Below are 24,256 nucleotides of genomic sequence, written 5' to 3' on the forward strand. Positions count from 1 at the left end.
AGTGCTAGGTGAGAAAACCATCACAGGAGCCATGGGAGGGTCTGGGTCTGCTTGTCATTAAGGAGTCAAAGGTAAATTTCCCCATCGCCAATTTTTACCCAAAGGGGGATTCGGTCAAATGGGTTTTTACACCTGGCAGGTATGTTCCTGGTGCATCAACAGCAGAGATTCATAGGTGTGAATGGTGGTAATATGTGTGCAACAAGACACAAAAACATCTGTTTTTTTCCTCAACCATGCATAAGAATGTTTTTTTTTGTGGCCAGGTGTACAATAAAAAAACCCTTCCCCTTCCTCGCCCATGTGCTGTGCAGTGGGGCTGGTCCATGAATGTTTAGAGAGTCCAGAAGCAGCAGCAGGCTAGTGGATATAGTTTCCAAGAGATGGTGGTGGGGGCCAGTCTAACAGTTGCTCTGTTGTGGCAGTACCAGGACTTCATCTGTCTACGCCAACTTGCCTGGTAAGCAGTAGAAGAACCAGGTCGGGCCTCAGACGGTTAAAGTTCAGAGACTGAAGGTCAGGTGTTCTACCATGGGGCCACTATCGGGGTTTTAGTGTTGGCTACTCGTAGCATGTCATAATGGATCCTAGGGAGAGGTGTGGATAAATCCTAACATAATCAAAAGGGGCAGGATGGAGCCACCAGGCACTTAAAACTCTCGAAGCCAAGTTTATGGCAGACACCAAGTGGCTATCAGGTGCAATCAAGTGGGCTTCATCTGCGAGGGCTTCCCCTACTATGAGAACATGTAAATATTTAAATATAGGTGTGGCTAATTTATATCAAAGCCAATGTGTTGTGTCTCCTGAATCTAATTATTCAGTGTCTCCAAATGATTGTGTTTACACGAATCGTAATAATAATTGTATTGCTTTTATTGTGGCATAAAAAGTGGAGCAGGCCTCAGGCAGCTGACTACCCTCCTCACAAAACAAGCTGAGGTGGCTGGCAGGTCTCTGCTCTCAGCTGCTAAGGAGTTGCTGAGAGTATGTTCTTTAACAAAGAAACACGAAGATCTGAAACCAGTGTTCCCGGGGGATGGGTGGCCGTTGGTGTGCAGGTCTCTTACAAGCCTATCAGGCATACCTATAATATTGACTAGCAGGGGGTCGCTGTGACGGAACCACTGTCTTTGAGCAGTATTCATTTTCCACACATGCAACTCTTGGTGGTTGCATAGCTTTGGTGAAATGAAAAAGTGCTGGGATATTTTACCAACAGTATACTAAGCATCATCAAAGCAGTTAAAATAGTGGTTTATGTACCAGACAGGGGGCACCAAACGACTGATGAACCAGAGAAGTAAACCAGAGCATATGCAAGAACAGGAGCTTTCAGCTGGATGGAGAGCAACAGAGTGACTATAAGTGTAGAGGGTGGGTTTAGGGCTTTGATGATTTGTGACCCCAATGCTCCACCTTCTTAACAGTAAATGTAGGATGTTATGTACGTTGTGAAACACAATAAAGTAAGCTTTCAAAGGTCTGTGCAAATACAAGGCGCTGAATGTGAAATGCATGTGATCAATACAGTATGGTAAATTCGAAAACCTGAGGTTTTCAAAACAGTGAACAATTTCTGAAGTCTGTTTAGGTACTGGTTCCATGTGTATTGTTGGCACAAGTAGTTTTAAACAACTGTTATGTTAGGTATAGTGGGCGCCTTGCCTTCAACAGGATCAGATATGCAAGAGGTGTGAACCCACAGACACAGCGTACTGTTTTTCAGATACCCTGTCCATGTTCTGTCAAAATATTTTCAGTGTGAAATTGAGGATGTGTCTTGTGTGGGCTTTCAAAAAGTGTACCTGCAAAGGTTTATGAAAGAGAAAACATACCAAAATGTGGAGGTTAATACAGTGGTCAAACAGACATGAGAAATGGCTTACGTTTTCACATGCAAGTGGTAGGAGTTTCAGCTGCATTACTACACAGGAGCATAATGTGTTGTGATGCACGTATTACGTTTTGTACATCATCTTACTGTTTGCACAATAGTGGGCATTACATGCAGGCTACTTGGGCATAGGTTTCATATGTATCATTATAAACAACTGCTTATCAAACAGCGTTGTGTTAGTTACTGTGCACAGTAAAACTGTAACAGCCATCAGTGTAATATGAACTAAGGGAGCTGCCAATACTATGGCAAGCTAGGATCCATCCCGTCAATGTGCTGATGTCCATACAGCGATCCTGCAAATAGATTTGGTCTACGAGTGGTAACAGGTGTTGGCTTGGATTGCACCTTTGAAATCTTGCATGGGATAGATTGTTAAGCTGTGCAGATACCTAAGCATAAGTCCACGGAGACTAATGAGACTTAAAAGAGCTCCAATGTGAAGCTTTGCGCCATATTGGCCTGCACTTTACACATGGCATTGCCTTCCAATAATGCCAACTTGGGGTGGATCCTACAGACTATATTTTTCAGCCAAACTCGATTATCAAACTGTATCCCCAGCCAAAGATTAACACCAGCCAGGAACCAAGTTATCTCCGAGTGCCACTGGTTATCTATTAGAAACACATATGATGTGACCTCCTTCCTAACCCCCCCTTCTTTTCACCGTCTTCATTCTCCAACAATACACTGCCAACTTTGCGGTTTGGGGACTCTATCTGGACTGCCACCTCAGAATTATGAAACTCTGTTGGCGCGGCTCTGCCTCTGGTCCCACTAGTACTGGCATCCCATGATATTTTGCAATCTTCAGGAGATGAGATTACCACAATCTCCTCCATCTTTTTCCACTGTGATTCCATCTATGGAGAGAGAAGTAATCACCAACAGAGTCTCGTCAACACGCTGGTGGCCGTCTTAAAAGCCTCATTGGGTTGAATTTTGGGAACATGTCATGGAATTGAGGATCAAATGGCAGTCTACCTCTAGTGGAGCCTGTTTCAGTTCAAGGTTAATCCTTATTTGGGGTCCAGCTTTGGTTTAATTTCGGTCTGGCTACTGTGTAGGGTCTTCCATTCCAGACTGATGAAAGATCTAAGGTTTTGCAGTGACTCATGCTCTATATTTAGGACGAGGTTTTCTATTCCCACAGAAACGTTTAATTGCCTTGACGCTAAAGTCAATTATATGGATTCTGTTACAACTGCTTTCAGTTGTATGTCAGTTACCTCTATGGTATAGTCCCGTGTTTGCCTTTGTTGCTGCAGAACGTGTGAGCTGTGCCTAGCTATTTCTGTTTTTCTGGTCAGGAATGACTCTAGATCTTTTCAGACACATCAGTAATTGCCGATGACTCTGTAAAGTCTCCTTGATTTGGTGCACTGTTCATCATAATCTACATAAAGGCATTACACTACGTGATACTGTTAGTGAATCGCATCTGAAATGGTTGCTGTAGTGCTTATTTAAGGCCAGTGCTCAGTTCTTGTGTATTTTGTCCGGTGTTTTCAATGTTAGTGTTTTCAACAACTCTCATGAGCTCCACCAGCGCACCTCATCTCCCATCCCGATGGCAAAATAACATAAAATGTAAGGTTGTTTCGAGTGCCTGGTGTTTCTGTTGTATTAATGGCAAGGAGATCTGGTATTCCTTACATTGTTTGGGTATATGTGAAACAAAGATAATGCTTCGCATGGCCTTGGAACTATTTAGTTAGATTTTGAATATTACTTTGTACGCATAGCAATAACTACTCAACAGCTGTATAAACAGGTTTGTAATTGCAGTGAGCAGCTTAGTTTCCAAGGACTAATAGATGCCGAAAAGAGGCCATTCCTTCTTTTGCAGGAACTGTTAATCCAATTAATAAAGAATGCTGAAAGTAAATGAATACAATAAATAATGCAAACCGAGGAGTAACCAATGTTGCTATGGGTACGGTAGAATAAATAACTATAAGCAACCCAAACGTTTGTATTTTAATGACCGACAGTCGTTAATAGAACATTTTCATCAAAAGTCTCTAAGAATAAATCTGTTAAATGTTTTGCCCACCTTACAACCATCAAGAAGAGGAGGCTGAATCAATTTAAGCATGTCACCATTCTGTTTGAGCTATAAGCGGGCCAATCATTTACTACAGAACATGAGAACTGCTCAAGAACAAAGGGCCAGATGTAGCAAGCAGTTTTGCCCATTCTGTGTCTATGGGAAAATGTGTTCCTACATATGGCTCAAAGTGCTGTACTTCAAAAAACATGCTGCATGCCAGACAGACAGACAGACAGAAGATTGTCACTTCCTAGAAACAGACATTTATATGTGTAAGTGTCCGATCTTCCAAGCGAGTGAGAAGTGGAAAGACAGCAACTTACAGTCTTACACCCCGGCTATAAGTGTCTTGTTGCTAAAATTACAGTCATGTGGTGCTAGAAATTATTTCCTGAAAACTCTTCTCAAAGTTAACAGGAGCAGGTACAGAACATCACTGGAAAACACTGTAAACATAATCAGCAAAAGGAGGCAAATTCCTGGAAATCATAGTTTAACATATGAAGAATTAGGATCCACAAAGAAGCATGTCATCAGTGTGCAATCTAAAGTTAACACGCATTTGCAATGCAATGGGTCTAGTGTTTGCTCGAGTTAGAGCTATTAGCGTTGTAAATTTCTAATTGGAACTTTCTTGCTACACAAACTGAAAATAAAAAGTAAAAACGTTGAGATAAGCTGGCCGATTCAAAGCACCGCCGTGAGCGCGAAGGATAGAGACAAAATGAAAAATAATTTTGCTTGCAGACAAAGGGGGGTCATTCTGACCCCGGCTGGCGGCGGAAGCCGCCGGCCTGGCTGGAACCGCCAGAATACCGCTGCGCTGTCAAAAGACCGCCGCGGGTATTCTGGGTTTCCCGCTGGGCTGGCGGGCGACCGCCAGAAGGCTGCCCGCCAGCCCAGCGGGAAACACCCTTCCATGAGGATGCCGGCTCCGAATGGAGCCGGCGGAGTGGAAGGGGTGCGACGGGTGCAGTTGCACCCATCACGATTTTCAGTGTCTGCATGGCAGACACTGAAAATCTTGGTGGGGCCCTGTTACGGGGGCCCCTGCAGTGCCCATGCCATTGGCATGGGCACTGCAGGGGCCCCCAGGGGCCCCACGACACCCCATACCGCCATCCTGTGCCTGGCGGCCGAAACCGCCAGGAACAGGATGGCGGTCGGAATCCTCATGGCGGCGCAGCAAGCTGCGCCGCCATGGAGGATTCCCCAGGACAGCGGAAAACCGGCGGTACACCGCCGGTTTTCCGTTTCTGACCGCGGCTGTACTGCCACGGTCAGAATGCCCAAGGGAGCACCGCCAGCCTGTTGGCGGTGCTCCCGCGGTCGTTGGCCCTGGCGGATTTTACCGCCAGGGTCAGAATGACCCCCAAAGTTATCAGCAATAGTGCAATTATCCATGTAAAAGGGTTGATGCCCAAGGTGGTAACAAAACTGCCTTAAGGAGGAACAAACGTAAAGCAGTTACCAAGGAAAACAACAGATTTTTGAAAGGCAAGCCCATGCACGAGTGACAGTTATGGGCATGCGGTTGGTATGGTTAAAAGCCCAGATACATACCAACAAGTCAGAAAAGCAGCGCTTGCGCGCTGCTAAGCTCAACCTAAAAAAGGGGGTGGGGGGACAGAACGATCAGTCAAGGGAACACTAGGTGCCCAGAGAACCTATTAAACCATTAAACAGCCATACAGTTGGTGATAAAACTTATCTGAAAAAAGGTTGTGAAAGAAGATGCAGTCACTGTTTAATTTAAGATACAAGTGCAGAAAAAGTGTAAGTACATGAGATAACCAAGCTCATTTAAAAATATAGGCCCTCATTATGTCAATGGCGGTAATGACTGCCTACTGCCGCGGCGACGGCTGCCAAAACACAGTCGCCGCGGCTACCTACCATCTGCCATATTATGACCGTAGCCAGAATTCCGTCAGAAGGCTGACGGGATTCCGGCTGCGGCCATGGTGGCGGACGGCGATAAGGCGGTGCTGATGCCAGCAGCAGTGCCATGCCAGTAGACTGCCGCAGACCGTATCATGACCCATGATACGGCCTGGCAGTGTTCTGCTGGCAGACGCTGCTGCTGGCCGTAGCGCCACATCCCGTCTCCTGCCGGAGGACCCCCGGCAAGCAGGTAAGTCGGGTGCTCTGACAGGGGACAGGGGAGGGGGGTGGTGTGTGTGGGTGGGTGTATGTTTCTGTGTGGTTGCATGCAGGTGTGTGGCGTGTGGAATGTATGTGTGTATGAATGGGTGTGAGTGTGCATGTATATGTATGTTGTGTTGTGTAAATGCGTGTGTGCTTGTATGTATGTCAGTGGGTGTGGATGCGTGTGTGAATGGATGTATGCATGCATGGGTGAATGTGGGTATAAGTGTGTATGCATGTGTATGTTGGTGCATGAATGTGCGTGTATGTTGTGGGGGGTTCTGGAGTAGAGGGGGGATGGGGGATGGGGGCGGGGGAGACCACTATCAGTGACAGGGAAGGAATTCCCTGTCACTGATCGTGCCTACCACCATGGTTTTCGTGGCTGTTACCGCCCTGGCGGACGGAGTGGTACATTGGCGGTTTGGCTTGAGCCAATGTCATATTTTGGGGAAGAGTACCACCAGCCTGTTGGCAGTACTTTTCTCTAAAACACCACCATCCACCAGGGTCATAATGAGGGCCATAGTCTTACCAAACCTATGGCCAATCAATTAACCAGGAATAGGGGCACAAAAATGCCCTAAACGGACCATAAACAATTATGAAATAAAAAGATAAGTATGGACTGCAAATCTAGACTGAAGGCAAATCTAGATAGAAGGCTGGTGTTCCACTAATTGGTATCCCCAGACATGTTTCAAGAGACCAGTTGGGGTGCAAACTGTTCTCACAATCTACGTTCAAAATAGCGTCACTGCAGGTACTAGAGCTGTGTGGATTTCCTTCACTACCCCTGGATACAGAACTTCAATAGCATGTACCTCAAAATTGGCCACTAGGAGACTAGGGAACTAAGCTATACAGTAAGTGTTCAATTACAACTATTCTTACTGACATCACCCAAGCAATAAAGGGTAGAGTGATAATTCAAAAGAGTGACTGGTTGCACCCAGCTTGACAGGGTCATAAAGCCTATAATGAAGATGAAAAAAAAGTGTCCTTTTGTGGTTGTAAAGAGGCAGACACAGACTCCCAGGAAGAGGGACAACACTAAGGGTGAGGGATGGTGAGGGTCACCAAAATCACTGTTGTAAAATGCTGTTGGTTTTGAGCCTGGGCTCAGGTGAGAGAAGAATACTACTGTTGACACTCGGCTTGGACACAACTGAGGGAGGTTCACTAATTTTGACACAAGTGCAAATGAGGAAGATGCATGCACCATGCTGGATGTCCATACTCAACTGAGGTAGTTTCACTATGTGTGACCTACAAGTCCGAGACTCACAGATGGTCCTACTGTGAAACTCAGAAATAAGGCTCAGCCGCCGAGGGAGGTCCAAAAGTTGACACTCAATCTCAGTTGAGAGAAAAGGCTCAGTGTATCTGAGGGAGAGCCATTACTTATGACCATCGAGACGAGTTATATTTAACAGAGGTGCGCTAGAGATATTGTGACTACATCTAAAGGAAGTGAGCTAATTCGTGTTGCTAAGGAATAAAACTCAGCGGATGGAGGCACTCTAGTTTTGACAGGAAGGGTCAGCTGAGAAAGCTTTATTAATTAGAATAGGGGTACGATGAATTGAGTGAGGTGTAGAACTTGTAAAAATTAGGACAGAGGGTTACCTGAGAGATGTGCATTAATTGTGACAAGCAGGACACTGGTGAACCTGAGGGAGGTGCACTAGTTGTGGTTCTCACCTGATGGACTCCCGCTCAGTTGAGTGACGACTGCTCAAATTAACAATCTGTTGTTTACATTTTGATGGATGATTTAACTGTGATATTCTGGCAGGCATAACTAAGGAGCCTGGTTTTTAATCTCTGGATTAAGACTAGGATTTAAAGTAAGTACATCAGATGCAGCCCATTACAGTCTTCTCACTCCTTACCTCCTGCTGAGGATTCCAGATTACATGCTTCACATCTTGTGTGTGGGAGTTCAGGACACTGACACACTCATATTCATCGTCCTCATCCACTGAAAAAGAGCATAAAGCACAGATTAGAGAGGACAGGGCACAGTTCAGAGAGAAAGGGGCAGAGGTATATGGAACTGCCTGTGATCTTGATATCTAATATTTTTGGGACATCACCCTGGATATTTATTTGGGGTGGACTGGATTGGTGTGGGTGTGAACTGGATTGTAGTGAGATGGACTGGATTTGGGGATAATTGGGCCTGTGTTGGGTGGAATGGGTTGTGGGGGGTGGATTGCATTGGAGTGGGGCAGACTATTTTGGACTGGAGGGGTTGTTTGGGATTGGAGTGGGGCAGATTGTTTGGATTGGAATGGGGCAAATTGGAGTGGAGCAGATTGGAGTGTGGCAGATTGCTTTGGATTGGGGTGGGCAGACAGTGGATCAGTTTGGGTTGTATCTAACTGGGGTGGTGTGGATTGGATTGAAATGGGGTGGGGTGGGGTGGACTGGAGCGGGTGGATTGGACTGGGGTGGGTTGGATTGGGTGGAGTGGATTGTGGTTGGGGTGGATTGGCATAGAGTGGACTGCACTGAGATGAGGTGAGGTGGATTGGATTAGCGTGGGGTAGACTGGAGTGGGCTGGATCAGATGGGGGTGTATCTAACTGAGGTGGTATGGAGTGGACTGAAGTGAGGTGGATTGGATTGAGTGAGGTGGATTGAAATGAGCAGGGTGGATCAGGGTAGGGTGGATAGGACTGAGTGTGATGTATTGGACTGGGGTGGATTCGGTAGGGGTGGGGTGGACTGGACTGGACTTAGGGGGATTAGGGTGGATTGGAGTGCATTGGACTGGACTGGGGTATATTTGACTGGAGTGGGGTAGACTGGACTGCAGTGGGGTAGACTGGACTGAAGTGGATTGGATTGGATTGGATTGGAGTGGGTTGGATTGGATTGGTGTGGGTGGATTGATTGGAGAGGGGTGGATTGGATTGAAATGAGGTAGATTACGGTGGTTTGGAGAGAAGTGGATTGGGCTGGAGTAGGGTTGATTAATGTGGATTGTATCGGAGTGAGGTGGACTGGGGTGGTGTGGGTGGACTGGATTACAGTAGGGTGGGATGGACTGGAGTGGTGTGGGATGGGCTGGACTGGTTTGGATTGAGGTGGGATGGATTGGAGTTGGTAGATCGACTGGAGTGGGGTGGATCGGACTGGAGTAGGGTATACTGGATTAGAGTGGGGTGGATTGTATTGGGTTGGGGTGAGGTATATCAGATTGGAGTGGATTAGATTGGACTGGGTTGGATTGGATTGGTGTGGGGGTGGTCTGGATTGTTGTGGGGTGGATTAGAGGTGGGTGAACTGGGATTGAGTGGGGTGGACTGGGATAAGGTGGATTGTATTGGAGTGGGGCAGATTGTTTTGGATTGAAGTGGGGCAGATTGCAATGGGGCAGATTGTTCTGGATAGGAACGGTGTAGATTGGAGTGGGGCGGATTGGCATGGGACAGATTGCTTTAGATTGGAGTGGGCAGACTGGAGTGGGGCAGTTTATTTTGGATTGTAGTGTGGCAGACTAAGTGGGGAAGATTGTATTAGGGTGGATTGGGTTGATGAGGGGTGTATTATATGGGAGTGGGGTGGACTGGAGTCAGGTGAATTGGGATGGAGTGGACTGGATTGGGGGTTGAGGTGAAGTGGACCGTATTGTTTTGGATTGGAGTGGGGCAGACTGGAGTGGGGCGGATTCGAATGGAACAGATTGTTTTGGATTGGCAAGGGGCAGATGGGAGTGGGTGGATTGGGGGTAGATTGTTTTAGATTAAAGTGGGGCAGACTGGAGTGAGGTGGAGTGGAGTGGGTCAGATTGTTTTGGATTGGAGTGGGGTATATTTCAGAGTGATGCAGATTGTTTTCGATTAAATTGCTGCAGATTTGATTGGAGTGAGTTAGGAGGATTGGAGTGGGGTGGGGGGGACTGGATTTGGGTGAATGGTTTGGACTGGAGTGGGGTGGATATGTGTGAGATAAAGAGGGGTTGACTGTAGTGGGGTAGGTTGGAGTGGGGTGAATTGGGGTGTACTGCAAGATTATGTGTTAAAGCATCATTGCATAAATTACACATAAAAAAGAAACAATATTGCATTGTAATATTTCGAACAAGATAATTGTCATCTTTTGAACATCTGAAGAGCGCTCATGAGCAACAACAAAATAAAATATGAGTGAACAGTGGGAAAAGACGAATTGGCAAAATAAAAGAAAGTTGGCTATAAAAAAAGAAAACTTTGCAATTTTGTTTGTCCTGCTTGGCACGTTTTCGCCAGGCACAAGCCTTCTGTTTGCTCGGCACTAGAAGTTAAAAACAACATAGTACCTCGATCACGTCAGGCGCAGCATTTGGTCCCTGTGCCACAGAGAGGAACATAAATGTTGCCAGGTTGCCAGGCCTGAAGTGGACGAATACGAGGCCGTAAAGAAGAATGCTACACAAGCCATCAAATGGTGAGCGTCAGGCATGCTCCAAGCCCTTTACTGTGCACAGTACTGTAGCACATACACTCGCAGGCTAAACCCTAACAAGAAACAAGCACTTGCAATGCAACAGGTCCCGCGTTGGCTCATGTTAGAGCTGATCGCGTTGTAAACTCCTAACCCGACTTTTCATCTATCGGCAAAAGTGCTTTTATGTACGTAACCCGAAAAAGTGAAATTAACTGTGTGAAGAACTCGACTTCTGGCAAGCGAAATAGCGCTAAGAAAATAGAGAAAAAGTAGTCCACGATCCGACAGAAAACAGCGAGCCTCGCATGTTTTCTGTACTTGGTCGCTGCGCTCGAGGAGGGCTAACCACCGGAAAAGGCATGACGTATGCATGCCTTCCACTAATGAAAGCAAGCAGATTTTACTAGGCAAGCCCACGAACCAATCAAACACACTAACGTGACGTCGACAGGGCTCCGAGCCCTTTTCTAATAACTAAAGCGTCTTGCTACGATACGCATGCGCATGCAACACAGGCTGGACCCTAAAAAGCAACCAACACACCACATTACCAAGGACAACATCTTTAGAGTAATTAAGCTGACAACAAAACCTCTGACGTACCATGATATGCAGGTGATCGGATGTTTCATTTTTTGGCACAAAGTGTTTTCTTCCAAGTGGCCAAAGCACTTTTATATTAAATAGGCACTTTTTGAATACAAAAGTCGTTTTATTCACTAGGTACGTTTGTCCTAAAGGGGTTTGTAATTGTTTTGCAGAGTCGATTGTGCACTTTTAAAACAAAAGTACTAATACAAATTTCACATTTCACTATATGCGCAATCGACCTACTGATTCTTCTGGACAGCGGCCACAAATGTGCTAAGACAATCAAATACCTGAAAAATAACAGTCACAGCAACAAATAATGGAGGCCCCCTGAATCTCTGCAGTGGGGGTTGCTTGACGTGAACTGAGCTTAGTACCCACAGCATCAGTACCATCTTCTCCATGCATGGGGCCCAAATAAATGCAATCCTGGACCTTCTTGAGAGACAGCCTAGAGCTAGACATCTGGCCACTGAACTCCCGGTCCATGTACTGTTGCTCCAGCATAACACATCACCTCACTTTCCTCACTACTCTTCTTCCTGTCTGCTTCTGTCTACAGCCCAATACCCCAATGCTTCACACGGTTATCTTGAAGCTCCTGAAGTAGTTCCACTGTCCACAAACTATTGTTTTTTTATTGTTCACTCCTCATGAGTTTCTCTGCAGCCTCAGAACATCTCTTGATCACCGCTTCCAGAGTGCTCTTCCCAAGCATCCGCCACTCTCTTCCTCTCAACTGCTCTACCCCCAATTCTCTGCCCCCAGTCTCTGCATTTCCCCCCCCCGCCTCGCCCGTGATTTCTTGCCTTTTTCAGCGCCTCCCTTCACCCCTGCGTTACCCCTTCCCCAGGCACTATGCCCCTCTTTCTTTACAAATGTCTGTATCACCCCTGCCCCCTCCACTGCTCTCACTCTAACTACTCCTCTTCTCTGCTCTCCGTCGTAAACAACGCCTTCCCTTCTTTCTCAGCCTCTTCACTGCTCTCCTCTACAGCCCCCGCACTGCCCTTCCCTGACTGCTCAGTGGTGCCCTCCTCCCTCTCCCTTGCATTCCAAAACGTCCCTTCTCTCTACTCGGCACCTGCTTCCCCGTCGCCACCTACATAGGTTTGATGTCAGCGGCGAGCAAGTCATACAGATTGTGTATGTATGTATGTATGTGTATGTATGTGTGTATCAGTATAATTACTCATTGTACCCACTGTCTGCTGGGACATTGAAACCCACCTTAATGAAGACTCTTAATAGCTCAGTAGAGTAAAATAATACAAGAGAATGCCTCCAACTTTCAGGAAGCTTAGTTAATCAGAGGTTTGAGCAGGCATTTTCCTGTCTAACCCCAAATGAACACAGTACAGGCCGCTAGCACATCATTTGTTCAAACCATCACATGTGAAGCTCAGCTGGTGTTGGGAGAAGTCCCTGTTGTGAAGCTGTTCCCTGCTCCACTGTTAACTTGCTTTCAGCGGGAGGGAGCAGCTCTGTGACGTGAATGAGGGAAGATGCCCTTGGTATGACCCCTGCCCTGCATACTGTTGAACAGGCTGTCACTCCTGGCATGGTCATTGTCGTGCTGCTCGTTGTAATTCGATGGCAGGAACTGCATGTCATTTGAAGGGACCTGTTCCAGAAAAAAAAATAGTTTTCCTTCCAATGTCATATATGAGCAGCAATTATTTCAGTTTGCAACGTGGGCCCCTTTGCAGTTGTCACGATGATCAAGTTTTGATCAGCCTTCGCCTGTTGCATGAGTAGGAATGCAGCATGGCTAAAAGTTTTAAAACATAGCACTATAAGCACCTTTTCACTTTCCTGCGTCATAGTGGGTTTTTAAAATTACTTGTATAGCACTTTTTAAATATCTTTTAACCATTCTGCACAGCAGCCACTCTGCTCCACAACATAGCTCAAAGACACGGGCAAAGCCAATAGTTCTCACATAGGTGAGACCTATTGGCTTTGCCAATGCTTGCTTATGGATCGTGGGTACAGACTCGGTTCACAGAAGAGATGGCTCCACCTACTAGACACAAGCCTTTTCTAGCTTTTGGTTAACAACTATTGCTAGCAACATTCATTCATGCCAAATCCTTTCGGTGATATAAACGCAGCAAGGAAACACTGGCGTGCTATTTGCAACTGCAGGCTTTACGAATGGCCAAGCAAGAGATTTATGCAAGTGTCACATGTTTCAGAAATGGAGTTCAGCTGTTCCAGCACGGTAACGTGGACACTACTCTTTTTATCAGTAACAGTGATATCGTTACATCTAAAGTTGTATCTGTTGCAAAAGCCTGTGTGTATCAGTATAATTACTCATTGTACCCACTGTCTGCTGGGACATTGAAACCCACTTTAATGAAGACTCTTAATAGCTCAGTAGAGTAAAATAATACAAGAGAATGCTTCCAACTTTCAGGAATCTTAGTTAATCAACATTTCCTACAAAACGCATTTCATTTCCATCAAAGTAAGAAAAACTGAAAAATGTGAAATAATCAACTTCATAAATACCTAATATATATTTTGTGTACAAATTTAAACCTAGGACTCTTAATAGGGCCATCCTGTGACTATTGTCACAATGTCTCAAAACCCAAACTGGCATCATCAAACAAAACAAAATTCCTATTGGTTTATTTTCTCTACATTGAAACCCCCCCCCTTTAACGCTTGCATACTTTTTGTACAACTACTGTTTTCAAATCACTTTATTTAAACCTGGCGGTAGGGTTTGGTATCACACTTTAATTCAACAAATCAATGCATTCTCAACTGCATCAATGCATTCTCAACTGCACCGCTGCATTTGTTAGTGAGTATAAAGGGAAAGCAATTCTTAAGGTTAAGATCATTTATACTTGTATTCGTATGTACGCTTAATGGTTTCAAAGCATTTAGGGGGGATTAAAGGGAGCCTCGGCCACAACTGAGAACTAAACCAGAAATTTAATAAATGTCCAGGTGCTTACAGCTTCTATATTTCAGATAGGGTGGAACAGTGTTCCACAAAGGGTCAGTGGGAAAACAGAACAAGCATTTGCAATGCAACAGGTCTTGCGTTTGGTCGAGTTTGAGCTATTAGTGTTGTAAATTCCTATTGAACTTTTCTTGCCACATAAATTGAAAACGAAACGTAAAACAGTTGACATAAGCGAGCTGACTCAAAGCACCACAGCCGCCATGAGCATGGGCGTGATGGAGAGACACAAAAGGAAAAAGAAGTTCCCTTGCAGTCAAACGTATCGGCAAAAGTGCAATTATCCATGTAACAGGATCGATGGCTAAGGCGGTAGCAAAACTGCCCCAAGGAGGGACAAAGGTAAAGCATTTACCGATAATAACAAAGGATTTTTGAAAGCCAAGCCCACAAACGAGTGATAGTGATGGGCGTGTGGTGGGCATGGTTAAAAGTCCACAGATAGATTACAACAGACCAGAGCGCTTGCACGCTTGACCTAAAAAAAACATTCCCCTCCCCCTAATCGCTTGCAACAGAAGCTGGAAACCATCAGCAAGCTCAGTTCTGGCATTCTGGAAGTGTAGATCATGAGAGGGAGAGGGAGAAAGAAAGCCTGTTTCAAACATGAGGGCAGAATTCTATGTCAGGACTGCTTCAGATTATGCTTCTCTTATCTTTACTGAAAACATATAGCAGCCAATTAAAATGTTTCAACATTATGGAAATGAAAAACATACTACATATCACATAACCAGTGTATGACATCACACTCCTTGTCCAATCATGTCTCTATGCAGCCTATATAACTTGCTGCCAGGGGCGTAGAGTGGTCATTAAGATTGGGGGGGCGGTGTAAGCTTCAGATTTCCTGACAATCACACTGGCATATAATGTTAAAAACATATTCTGGGACAAGCAGGGTGTATAAAAGGGGCTTAAGGGGCAGTGGAAAGAGAGAAGAACGCTGATTGGTAGGAGAACTAAGTGAGAGAAACACAATATTTTGTAAAATAATCAAACATTTTAATCAACAGTTTTTAGGACTTTAGAAACAGATGAGAGCGAGAGAGAGTCTTTTTGTCCATTCATCAGAAGATACATTTATTAACTGGGGGGGGGGGGGGGGTGTAACATCCATAACATCCTCCCTGAAGCTACGCCCCTTCTTCCTGGCGCCATCTTGATTCCTCTTTCTTTGCTTTAGGAAAGTGCAATGCTTTTATTATATGCCAATTGTGTTAAACCGGATACGCTTCATCTGCGCTCCTCCCTGTGTATGCTTGCGAAATGTAAACAACCAAGCAATCAGTAAGTGCGTGTGGTGCATGTTTGTCCTCTCCATGGCACAGCGCTAAAGTTGTGGTTGGGAGGGGGAAATTACGTCGGGGACTTCTGACTCCTGATAAGAAGAACCTCGCCAAGGTTATCAGGCCTGGCATTGTATACAGCCATCTGGAGGGAGCCAAGAGTGGTACGTGCAAGGTGGAAGCGCTCTACTCAAACCGCAAGAGCCCCGCGCTCGTCACCTTTACTCCTCATCTACACCATGTGAGGATTTAAAACAATTCACACGAGCACTGAGCGAGGGGGTCAGGCACCCTTCCTCCAGTCTGCCTGAAATGGACTGCAACAGTGGGCCCTTTCTTGTGAGCAGGCTTGAATATCAAGCTTACTGCCACATGCCTGCTTGGGGATACCTGCGACTCCCCCCCCCCCCCCCCAAAATACCTTCACCTCAATAACTGCCATAGTGCTATAAATGAAATTTAAAAAAATGGCAGACTACACACAATATGATGGCTCCACGGACAGGCTGGTAGCTTTTATGAATATAAAGATCCCTCTGACATCAAATTCGGGGAGCGCTTGGTGAAAGCAATTAATAACTCCGTGCAGGATTCAGTCAACAAAGCCTTGGCAGTCACAATGCCATACTTTCGGCGCCCACTGACAAATTTTGCCCGCAGGGACAGAGAGCGTAGGGCTCAAGGTTTGGCGTCAAATTAGCAACTTGCTGAACCTCCAGGGGTCGACCAAGCTTGGCCACACACCTTAACTCTTCATAATGTGGCTAAATAAGAACCCCTAATTGATCATGCTTATGGGGTTGTAGGAACCCCAGGTGCCTCTACATCATCTCAACCCTCTGAGGTGACGCAAGATGATGCAGAATCCCTGGCTTCCTCAACTTCGCCGGGGAGGCATCCCCTCCGATTCTGGCGAAACACAGTCATAAAACTCATTTTGAAAAACCCCACCCTCAGTCAGACAGTCTCTTGGATTTTGACCCGGATTCCATCCTCCACCCTAGATCAGTTGAATGGTGCCCTTCAATGGAGGTAGCAGACTATGTGCAGTCATGCCTCTGCAAAGGTTTTGAAAAGGAGGTTTGAGCGAAACTCTGCACTGAACGCCCGTGCCCATCGCTACAAGGCTGGGTAGCGGAAACTCCAGAAACTGACCAGAGAATGGTGGTGTTTATGCGCAAGTATGCCAAAGATCCCAAAAAGGGCATATATGGGGCTTGGAGAGGATGCCAGGATAAGGTGTTGGACTTAACAGGTCCACTCATAACAATTCTGGATATGGCAACCCTCGTCAAAGACTTTCAAGTCCCTGGGGACTCAGATGTTATTCTATTCAATCCTATTCAGAAAGTGTCTGCCACAGCCCTGTCTTTTTCCAGACAAGAGATGTCTTTCATCTTCAATGAAATTCGGGAACTTCTGTGTAAAGAAGCAATAGTGCAGACATTCCCTCACCCCAAGGGATTCGTCAACACTATTTTTCTGGTGCAGAAAAAAGGAGGGGGTTCTCATTTAGGTCTCAATCTAAAAACTTTTTATAGTTGGGTGACATATCATCATTTTAAAATGGAAGGTATCCACCTTCTCAGGGACCTTCTTCAGGTCAACAATCGGTTAGTGAGCTTGGATCTAGAAGATGCCTACCTTTTGATTCCTATGTTCTCTCCTCATAGAAGCTTCCTCTAATTCTGCTGGAGAGACCAGTGGTACAAATTTGCCACACTTCCGTTCGGGATGTCCTCAGCCCCCTGGTGATTCCCCAAGTTGATGAAACCTGTAGTAGAAGCTCTACAGGGCATACACCTTGTTATTTATCTGGATGACATGCTCATTATGGCCCAGAGTCGGGACGCAGTTAAACGTCATTTATATTGGGTGACCAAATTGATTCAGGAGCTAGGATTCATAATCAATGCCCCAAAGTCTTGTCTGATTCTGGCTCAGACGGAATTCTTGGGTTTCAGAGTAGACTCAGGTCAAGCGATTTTACAACTCCCGCCTCATATCATTTCGATCATGAGGGATTTGAGACAGACCCTTTCATCTTCAACGGTGTCTTAGAGATCCCTGGCTGGCTTGTAGGACCCTTAGCCTCCTTCACCCAGGTGTTTTTTCTGGGCCCACTTCATTATCGGGCCCTTCAACTTCTCAAAACGTTTCATCTGCAGAAGGGCTTGTCATATGTGGAGAAAATAACCCTATCCGTGGAAGCCCGGACAGATATTTCTTGGTGGTTGGACAACATGGAAGCCAGGAATGGCAAAGCCAATTTTGGTTGCACCCCAGACATAGTGATTGAGTCAGATGTGAGTAAGTGTGGCTGGGGAGCGAGATGTGGACAGATCTCTATGTGAGGCCAATGGTCCCCAGTGGAACTTCACTTACACATAAATTATTTGGAGCTTCTGGCTGGATAATTTGCGATTTGGACTTTGTCTCCTCTCAAATCCCAATGTTGTATCCTTCTGTAGATGCACAATATCCCCGTGGTAAGATATATCAACAAACGGGGAGGCACCAAATCAAGCTCCGTAGCGGAGATTGACAAAAACTTTTGTCTCCAGAACAAGATATCTGTGACTGCGGAATATCTTTCGGGCAGAATGAATGTGATTGCAGACTGGAATTTCCACTTTCTGAAAGATTCCAGTGACTTGAGACTACATCCCTCAATTTTTCTTCAAATCAACAACCTTTGGAGTCCTTGTGCGATAGACCTGTTTGCGTCACATCTGAATACTCAACTTACGACGTTCTTCAGTTGGAGGCCGTACCCCATGGCGAGGAACTCGGATGCATTCCTCCAGGATTCCTACGGGAATCTCCATTATGCCTTTCCTCCATTTCTCATGATTCCACGAGTCGTCGCCCAGGTGAGACGGCAATCAGCCAAATTTATTCTAGTGACTCCCTGGTGGACAATCAGCCTTGGTCCCCCCCCTCTTATTGGAGATGACCTGTCATAGCCTGATTCGGATTCCAGTCTTCCAGGACCTTCTCACAGATCCCTTAGGACAATCCCACCCTCTAATTCTGTCAAAACAACTCATCCTGATGGCCTGGAGGGTTTCAGGAGACAATGGTAAATGCCAGGTCTTTCAGACACATTTTTTTTCTACCTTAAAAAATCCTAGGCCCCTGGCATCACAAACGTTATGCTTCAGCCTGGTGGCGATGGGTTTGTTGGTGCAACGAGAGGCAAGTGGATCCCCTGTTTGCAGACCTTCCTCTCATAGTGAATTTCCTTTCTTTTTTAGCAGACCTGGATCTAGAATACAGATCTACTAAAAACTTTAGATTGGCCATCTCAGTGGGCCATTATCCTATAGCTGGTAAACCAGTGGGTGAACATCATCTAGTCTGTAAATTGCTGAAAGGAATCAATGTGATCCAACCTCCGAAACCAAAATATTCTGAGTTATGGGACACTGATGTGGTTCTTTGTTTCATCCAATCCTGATGGGATAATGATGATCTTTCACAGAAACAACTATCCGCAAAACTTACTGTTCTCCTATGTCTTATGTCTTGCAGACCCATCTCTGATGTACAGGTATTGGATTTAACAAGTAGGATATTTTCCCCTACGGGGATACTTTTTCATATTCCTAACAGAACTAAAACTAATTCTTGCTGTGTCACTTACCCTGCATTTCCTGATAATCACAAACTTAAATGCTTAAAAGCATATGAAGACCGTACTTGAGAGTTTTGTCAAACTCCGGGGGGTCAGTTACTGACTTCAATACAGAAACCCTTCAGGCCAGTCACTTCCGCCACTTTAGCAAGGTGGGTTAAACGGTTGTTGACTGAAGCAGACATTGACACTTCACATTTTGGAGCCCATTCTACAAGGGGGGCTATGGCATCCAAATCTTCTGCATCAGGCTCTCGCTTGGAAGACATAATATCAGCTGCTAACTGGTTCTTCGGCTCTACTTTTAAAATGTTTTATCACAAACCCATTGTGGATTTGACGTCTGTAGTTGTGGGACAGCTTTAATCTAAAGCCTCCGGTCCTGACATAGAATAAAACATTTTCTAGCTAACTCAACAAAGAATTTTAAATTCTATTAAGGACATGGAGGCGAGGATTATCCCACTCAAATGTATATTATGATAATGGTGAAAAGCATATTATGTAAGATCATTGTTTCTTTACACTGTTTGATGCCGTTATCGAATTCAGATGTTGATATAACCCATCCTTATTACTTGATTAGGATAGACGATGTGGAATGGTATTATGTGATGATTTCTTTTTCCGAGGTTCGGATGATCTCTGAAGTCAGAATTCCGAATTCCATTTGAGTTCAATGGTTTTGTTTGGAGTTGTTGTTTCTGAAGGAATGGGGATGGATCTTTGGAGGATTTTTTTACAGTTCTGGAAGGTTTCACGTGGACTGCTTGGTTAAGTGAGAATTAATTGCTGAACGATCACAATGAAAGAGGAATAAAGATGGTGGCAGCAAGTTATATAGGTTGCAATGAGACTTGACTGGATGAGAAGTGTGATGTCATACACTGGTTACGTGATATATATAATGTTTTTAATTTCCATAATGTTGAAACATTTTAATTGGCTACTGTATGTTTGGAGTAATGATAAGAGAAGCATAATCGTTGCCTCCATGTCCTTCATAGAATTGAAAATTCTATGTCGCATTAGCTAGAAATGTTTTTACTCAATCGACACCCTGCAAAAAACCTTTAATTGTATTCTGACCAAAACACAAAGGCACAAAGGTGTGACAGAACTTGGAAGAGAGAGTCATCGTTATAGTCGTAGCATAGTGAATCAATAGAATTATTTTACGTGAACTCTTGGGACTGCTAAATTCAGGGCATTCGCATAACCGAGTACTGAACAGACTACAGCAGCAACTGCTGTCTTCTTCCCATCAGGATTAAGGTAAGAAAGGATTTTCCACTTTTGAGCTAGGAGAAGCATACTGAGGTAAGGATACTGACTTGAAAGGCTAGCTGATAGTCTGTGGAAAAGGTAAAGCGTACATTTTTAATCATCCAATCTGGAGGACAAAAACAGAAAGACTATAACCCTTCTTTCTTCCCACCAGCATAACTTCTGTTTTCATAGCATTCAGTTTGAATCACTGTAAGGCCATCCATGAGCGGACTTCTCTCATTCATTACCTAAAGAAGAAGTCCAGATACTCTGAGCCATCAACATATAAGAGGATCTGGGTATTACTAGCATACATTTAAAAGAGGGGGACTGAGCGATCAGCTGAGCCTTGACAAAGGCTCAACATAAATGTTGAAGAGATAAGAAGACAATGCAGAATAATGAGAGAATCAAAGGAGATTTTATGAAGGAAGGACTGAAAACAGGAGCATAGTTGATGTCTGAATGCCGTCAGCTGTGAAGTCAGTCAAAGAGGATGGGTTGGTCGATGGTGTTAAATGCTGATAAGTGAAGCCAAATGAAGGCACTGAAATTATTGTCATCAGAGATGAAATGAAAATCATGGAGAACACCCACCAGGAGAGGCTACATACTGTGGTGTGGAGAAGGGTGGTATTTTGTGTCAACTAGGGTGTTATCAGTTTTATCAGTTTTGAGGAGGTACATTACATTTTGGTAGACATTGGTAGGAGAGAAATGGACTTGAAGTTGATGAAGAAGACAGATTCAGCCCAGGTTTTTCCAAAGTGGTTCTACAAGGCCTGCTTGAACTGAAGGAAAGAGAAAGATGGACGGAGCAAGGGGGAGGTGCTAATCTCAAAAGTCTTTAGGCAATGATTCGGGATTGGGTCAAGTGGAGATCTCAGGCAGCTCACCCAACTAACTATATAGACAACAGAGAGTAGAGCAAGAAATTATCAAACAGGAAAATAAATCTAAGGGATGGTGGGGCATGCTCTGACACCCAGTGTATGTCATTAACTATATCCATAAAAAAGGAGGGTGTCACATTCACTTGAGAAGGAGGTATAGAAGGATTATCAGAAGATGGATTAGAACATTCTTGAATGCTACCAAAAACGAACTTCTACATATTATAAGCTACCATAAATCTAGAGAAGTAAATGGCCAGGTGTGCCATTTTCAGTAAATTTTTATAGGCTTGAGTATTTTATAGTGTATTCAATCTAGAGATAAATAGGCCATAGTCCATGCACGTTCCATTCTTTTTCTGCTGGTATTACTAATTTTCTAAGACAAGAAAATCCACAGAGCAGAACCATCCCTAGAAGAGATGATCTTGACTCAGTTATATGGATCTCAGCACACCCTAAGCCATGACATCATCAGACTGCAGACAAGAAGTGCAAAAGGGAAGAAAAGGACATAAGGACATGTTCATCTATGCACACAGGATCTGCAACATCATCCTATCAATAAGGACCGCCCCAATGCTGCTCCAATTTAAGAAAGAGTTGAAGACTCACCTCTTTAAAGAACACTATATCACAAAGCATTGGGTACTAACCATGTACAGTTCTCCACTACCTTTTGGCTAGGTACGTGCTATAGAAATACCACATAAATAGTAGTTGTAGAATGTTTAAGATGGTATTGAAACTCATTTGGTAAGTTAATTTTTAGACCAGTTACAAGAACAAGTGTGGGAGATACTACCCTTCTAAGTGGAAAAACACTGGATAGGTCTCCTCCGGACAAGGTAATATGGGCCAAGATAGCCTTTAATGCTCTGCAACATACGATTTAATTCTCCCTGGCTCAATCATAATTCTTTACACTTTAACCTACTGGACCCTGTGCAGATTGGTTAAGCTTAAACTAACTGCCTTCGATACCATATCCAAAATACAGATTCACCTCTGAACCAAAATACATCATCTGCAGGGCCTCCCAAGGACCAGCCCTCAGCCCTCAGCCCCATGTTTTTTAACACATATATGACCCTGCTAGCCAGCATTGTCACACCCCACGTCCTCAACATAATCTCCTACGCAGACGACACCCAACTCATCCTCTCGCTCAACGACGACTCCATCACCACCAAAACCAACTTCTACAAATGCATGACAAGTGTCACTGACTGGATGAAAAAACTGCTTGTGGCTAAACACAGACAAAACTGAATTTCTGATATTCGGCAAGAGCAGCAACACATGGAACGACTCCAGGTAGCCTTTAGAAATAGGACCCACAACCACTTCCCCTGAACACGCCAGAAAACCTTGGAATCATCACTGACAGCAGGCTCACTATGGAATCATAGATTAACACTGTCGCCCCCACCTGCTTCTTTACTCTGTGCATGCCAAGTAAGATATTCAAGTGGCTACCCCCACATACAAGACGCACTGTGACACAGGCCCTCATCACAAGTCGACTAGACTATGGCAACGTCCTCTATGTAGGAATCGCCTCACAACTCCTACAAAGACTTCAGACCATACATATTCCGTAGCCAGACTCATCCTCGACAATCCCACATCACACCACATCTCAGGCAACTCCACTGGTACCCTGTGCAGATGAGGTGCATATTAAAACTGCTGACCCGCACACACAAAGCTCTACGCAACCAAGGACCCGCTTACATTAACCACCACCTGACTTTCCACCAACCAATAAGCCTACGCTCTGCCTCCATATCGCTTACCCACATTCCATGCATCCATCGAAGCAGAAGTGCAGGACATGCCTTCTCCCACGTAGCAGCAAAAACCTGGAACACCCTTCCCCACATATCTCTGGACCATCACCTCTTGTCCCTAATCACTGAAAGCCCTCAAGACTTGTCTATTCGAATGAGCCACTGAGACCTACAAGTGCCTGGATACCCTCAAGAGTGATTAGTCATGCTTTACAAATCCTGTTTGATTGATGGACTGAACTGAGTCCAAGATATGCTGGAATTGTAAACAAGAACCAGCGGATCAGGAACACAGAATCTTCAGTCGTAGAATGTTGAGGGTTTTTTGGAGCGAGGTTGCTGATCGACTCTATAACATTTTCAAACAACCTATCTTATTTGACTTCCATACAGTGATTCTAGACCCAGTAGCTTCACATTAACCCTTGTGGTCAAGTAGATTCTTCTGGATTGGAAATTGGCTCACCACATCCCCTACCATACATGGTGGGCTTGGGGATGTACATCTGGAGGGATCATGTCTCACAAAATCTACACTTACCCGCTAACAACAGCCCTTCCACTATCTGGTTTTCACTTGATAGATTTATAAAACATACTTTTGGTTTCTATCCCACCTACCCCATCAGGGATTTCTTACACATATGTTGCTTGCATGTGAGCCCTAGACTTCCTTTGCTACTTTACCCCACAATAGTGTTTATCCTTTCTTTCTGGTTTACTTTTCTTTGTCTATTTTGTTTTAGTAGTATCACCAAGTGTTTCTATAAGTGGGCTTACCGTTCTCTTTTATTACATTTATAGCTCGCCAAAACATATTGTCATCTCAATAGTTATGCATGTCATCTTTCAATTTTACACCAAGTCCCACAGTATGTATCCTGGCAACACCTCATCTGATCGCTGGGTATCCAATGTAAGTCTAAAAAAGTTCTTGGTAATTATTATATGATATTCCTACTTTTATGTGTTCATGTTACGGAGTTTACTCTTGTTTACACAATATCTTAATAAAAAGTCTTGAAATTTAAAAAATACCATCGTAGATGGAACATAGATAAATTATGAATACATTTCCTGAAAAACAGAAAGGCACCACTTTTGGGACCAACCAAATGAGTGAAGGCTTTTTGCAAAGAATACTGATACAACTTTGGATTTGAACACCGATTTTTGCTGTCCCCACTATTCTGGCCCAAAAGGCTGTGTTTGCAGGGCAGGAGGTCAGATTTACAGAACTCCAACAAGTATGAATCTGCT

General features: G+C 44.6%; 1 protein-coding gene across 3 annotated transcripts in view; it reads right to left on the bottom strand.

Moving 5' to 3' along the window:
- CIAO1 (cytosolic iron-sulfur assembly component 1) overlaps window positions 1-24,256 on the bottom strand; it is a 184,555-nt gene that overhangs the window by 58,250 nt on the left and 102,049 nt on the right. For all 3 annotated transcript variants that reach the window (XM_069214416.1, XM_069214417.1, XM_069214418.1), the window contains one exon: window positions 8,000-8,088. In XM_069214416.1, coding sequence (XP_069070517.1) covers window positions 8,000-8,088 — 89 coding nt within the window. The remainder of the gene's footprint in view (window positions 1-7,999; window positions 8,089-24,256) is intronic.

The sequence above is a fragment of the Pleurodeles waltl genome, chromosome 11, assembly GCF_031143425.1.
Source record: "Pleurodeles waltl isolate 20211129_DDA chromosome 11, aPleWal1.hap1.20221129, whole genome shotgun sequence".
NCBI lineage: Eukaryota > Metazoa > Chordata > Amphibia > Caudata > Salamandridae > Pleurodeles > Pleurodeles waltl.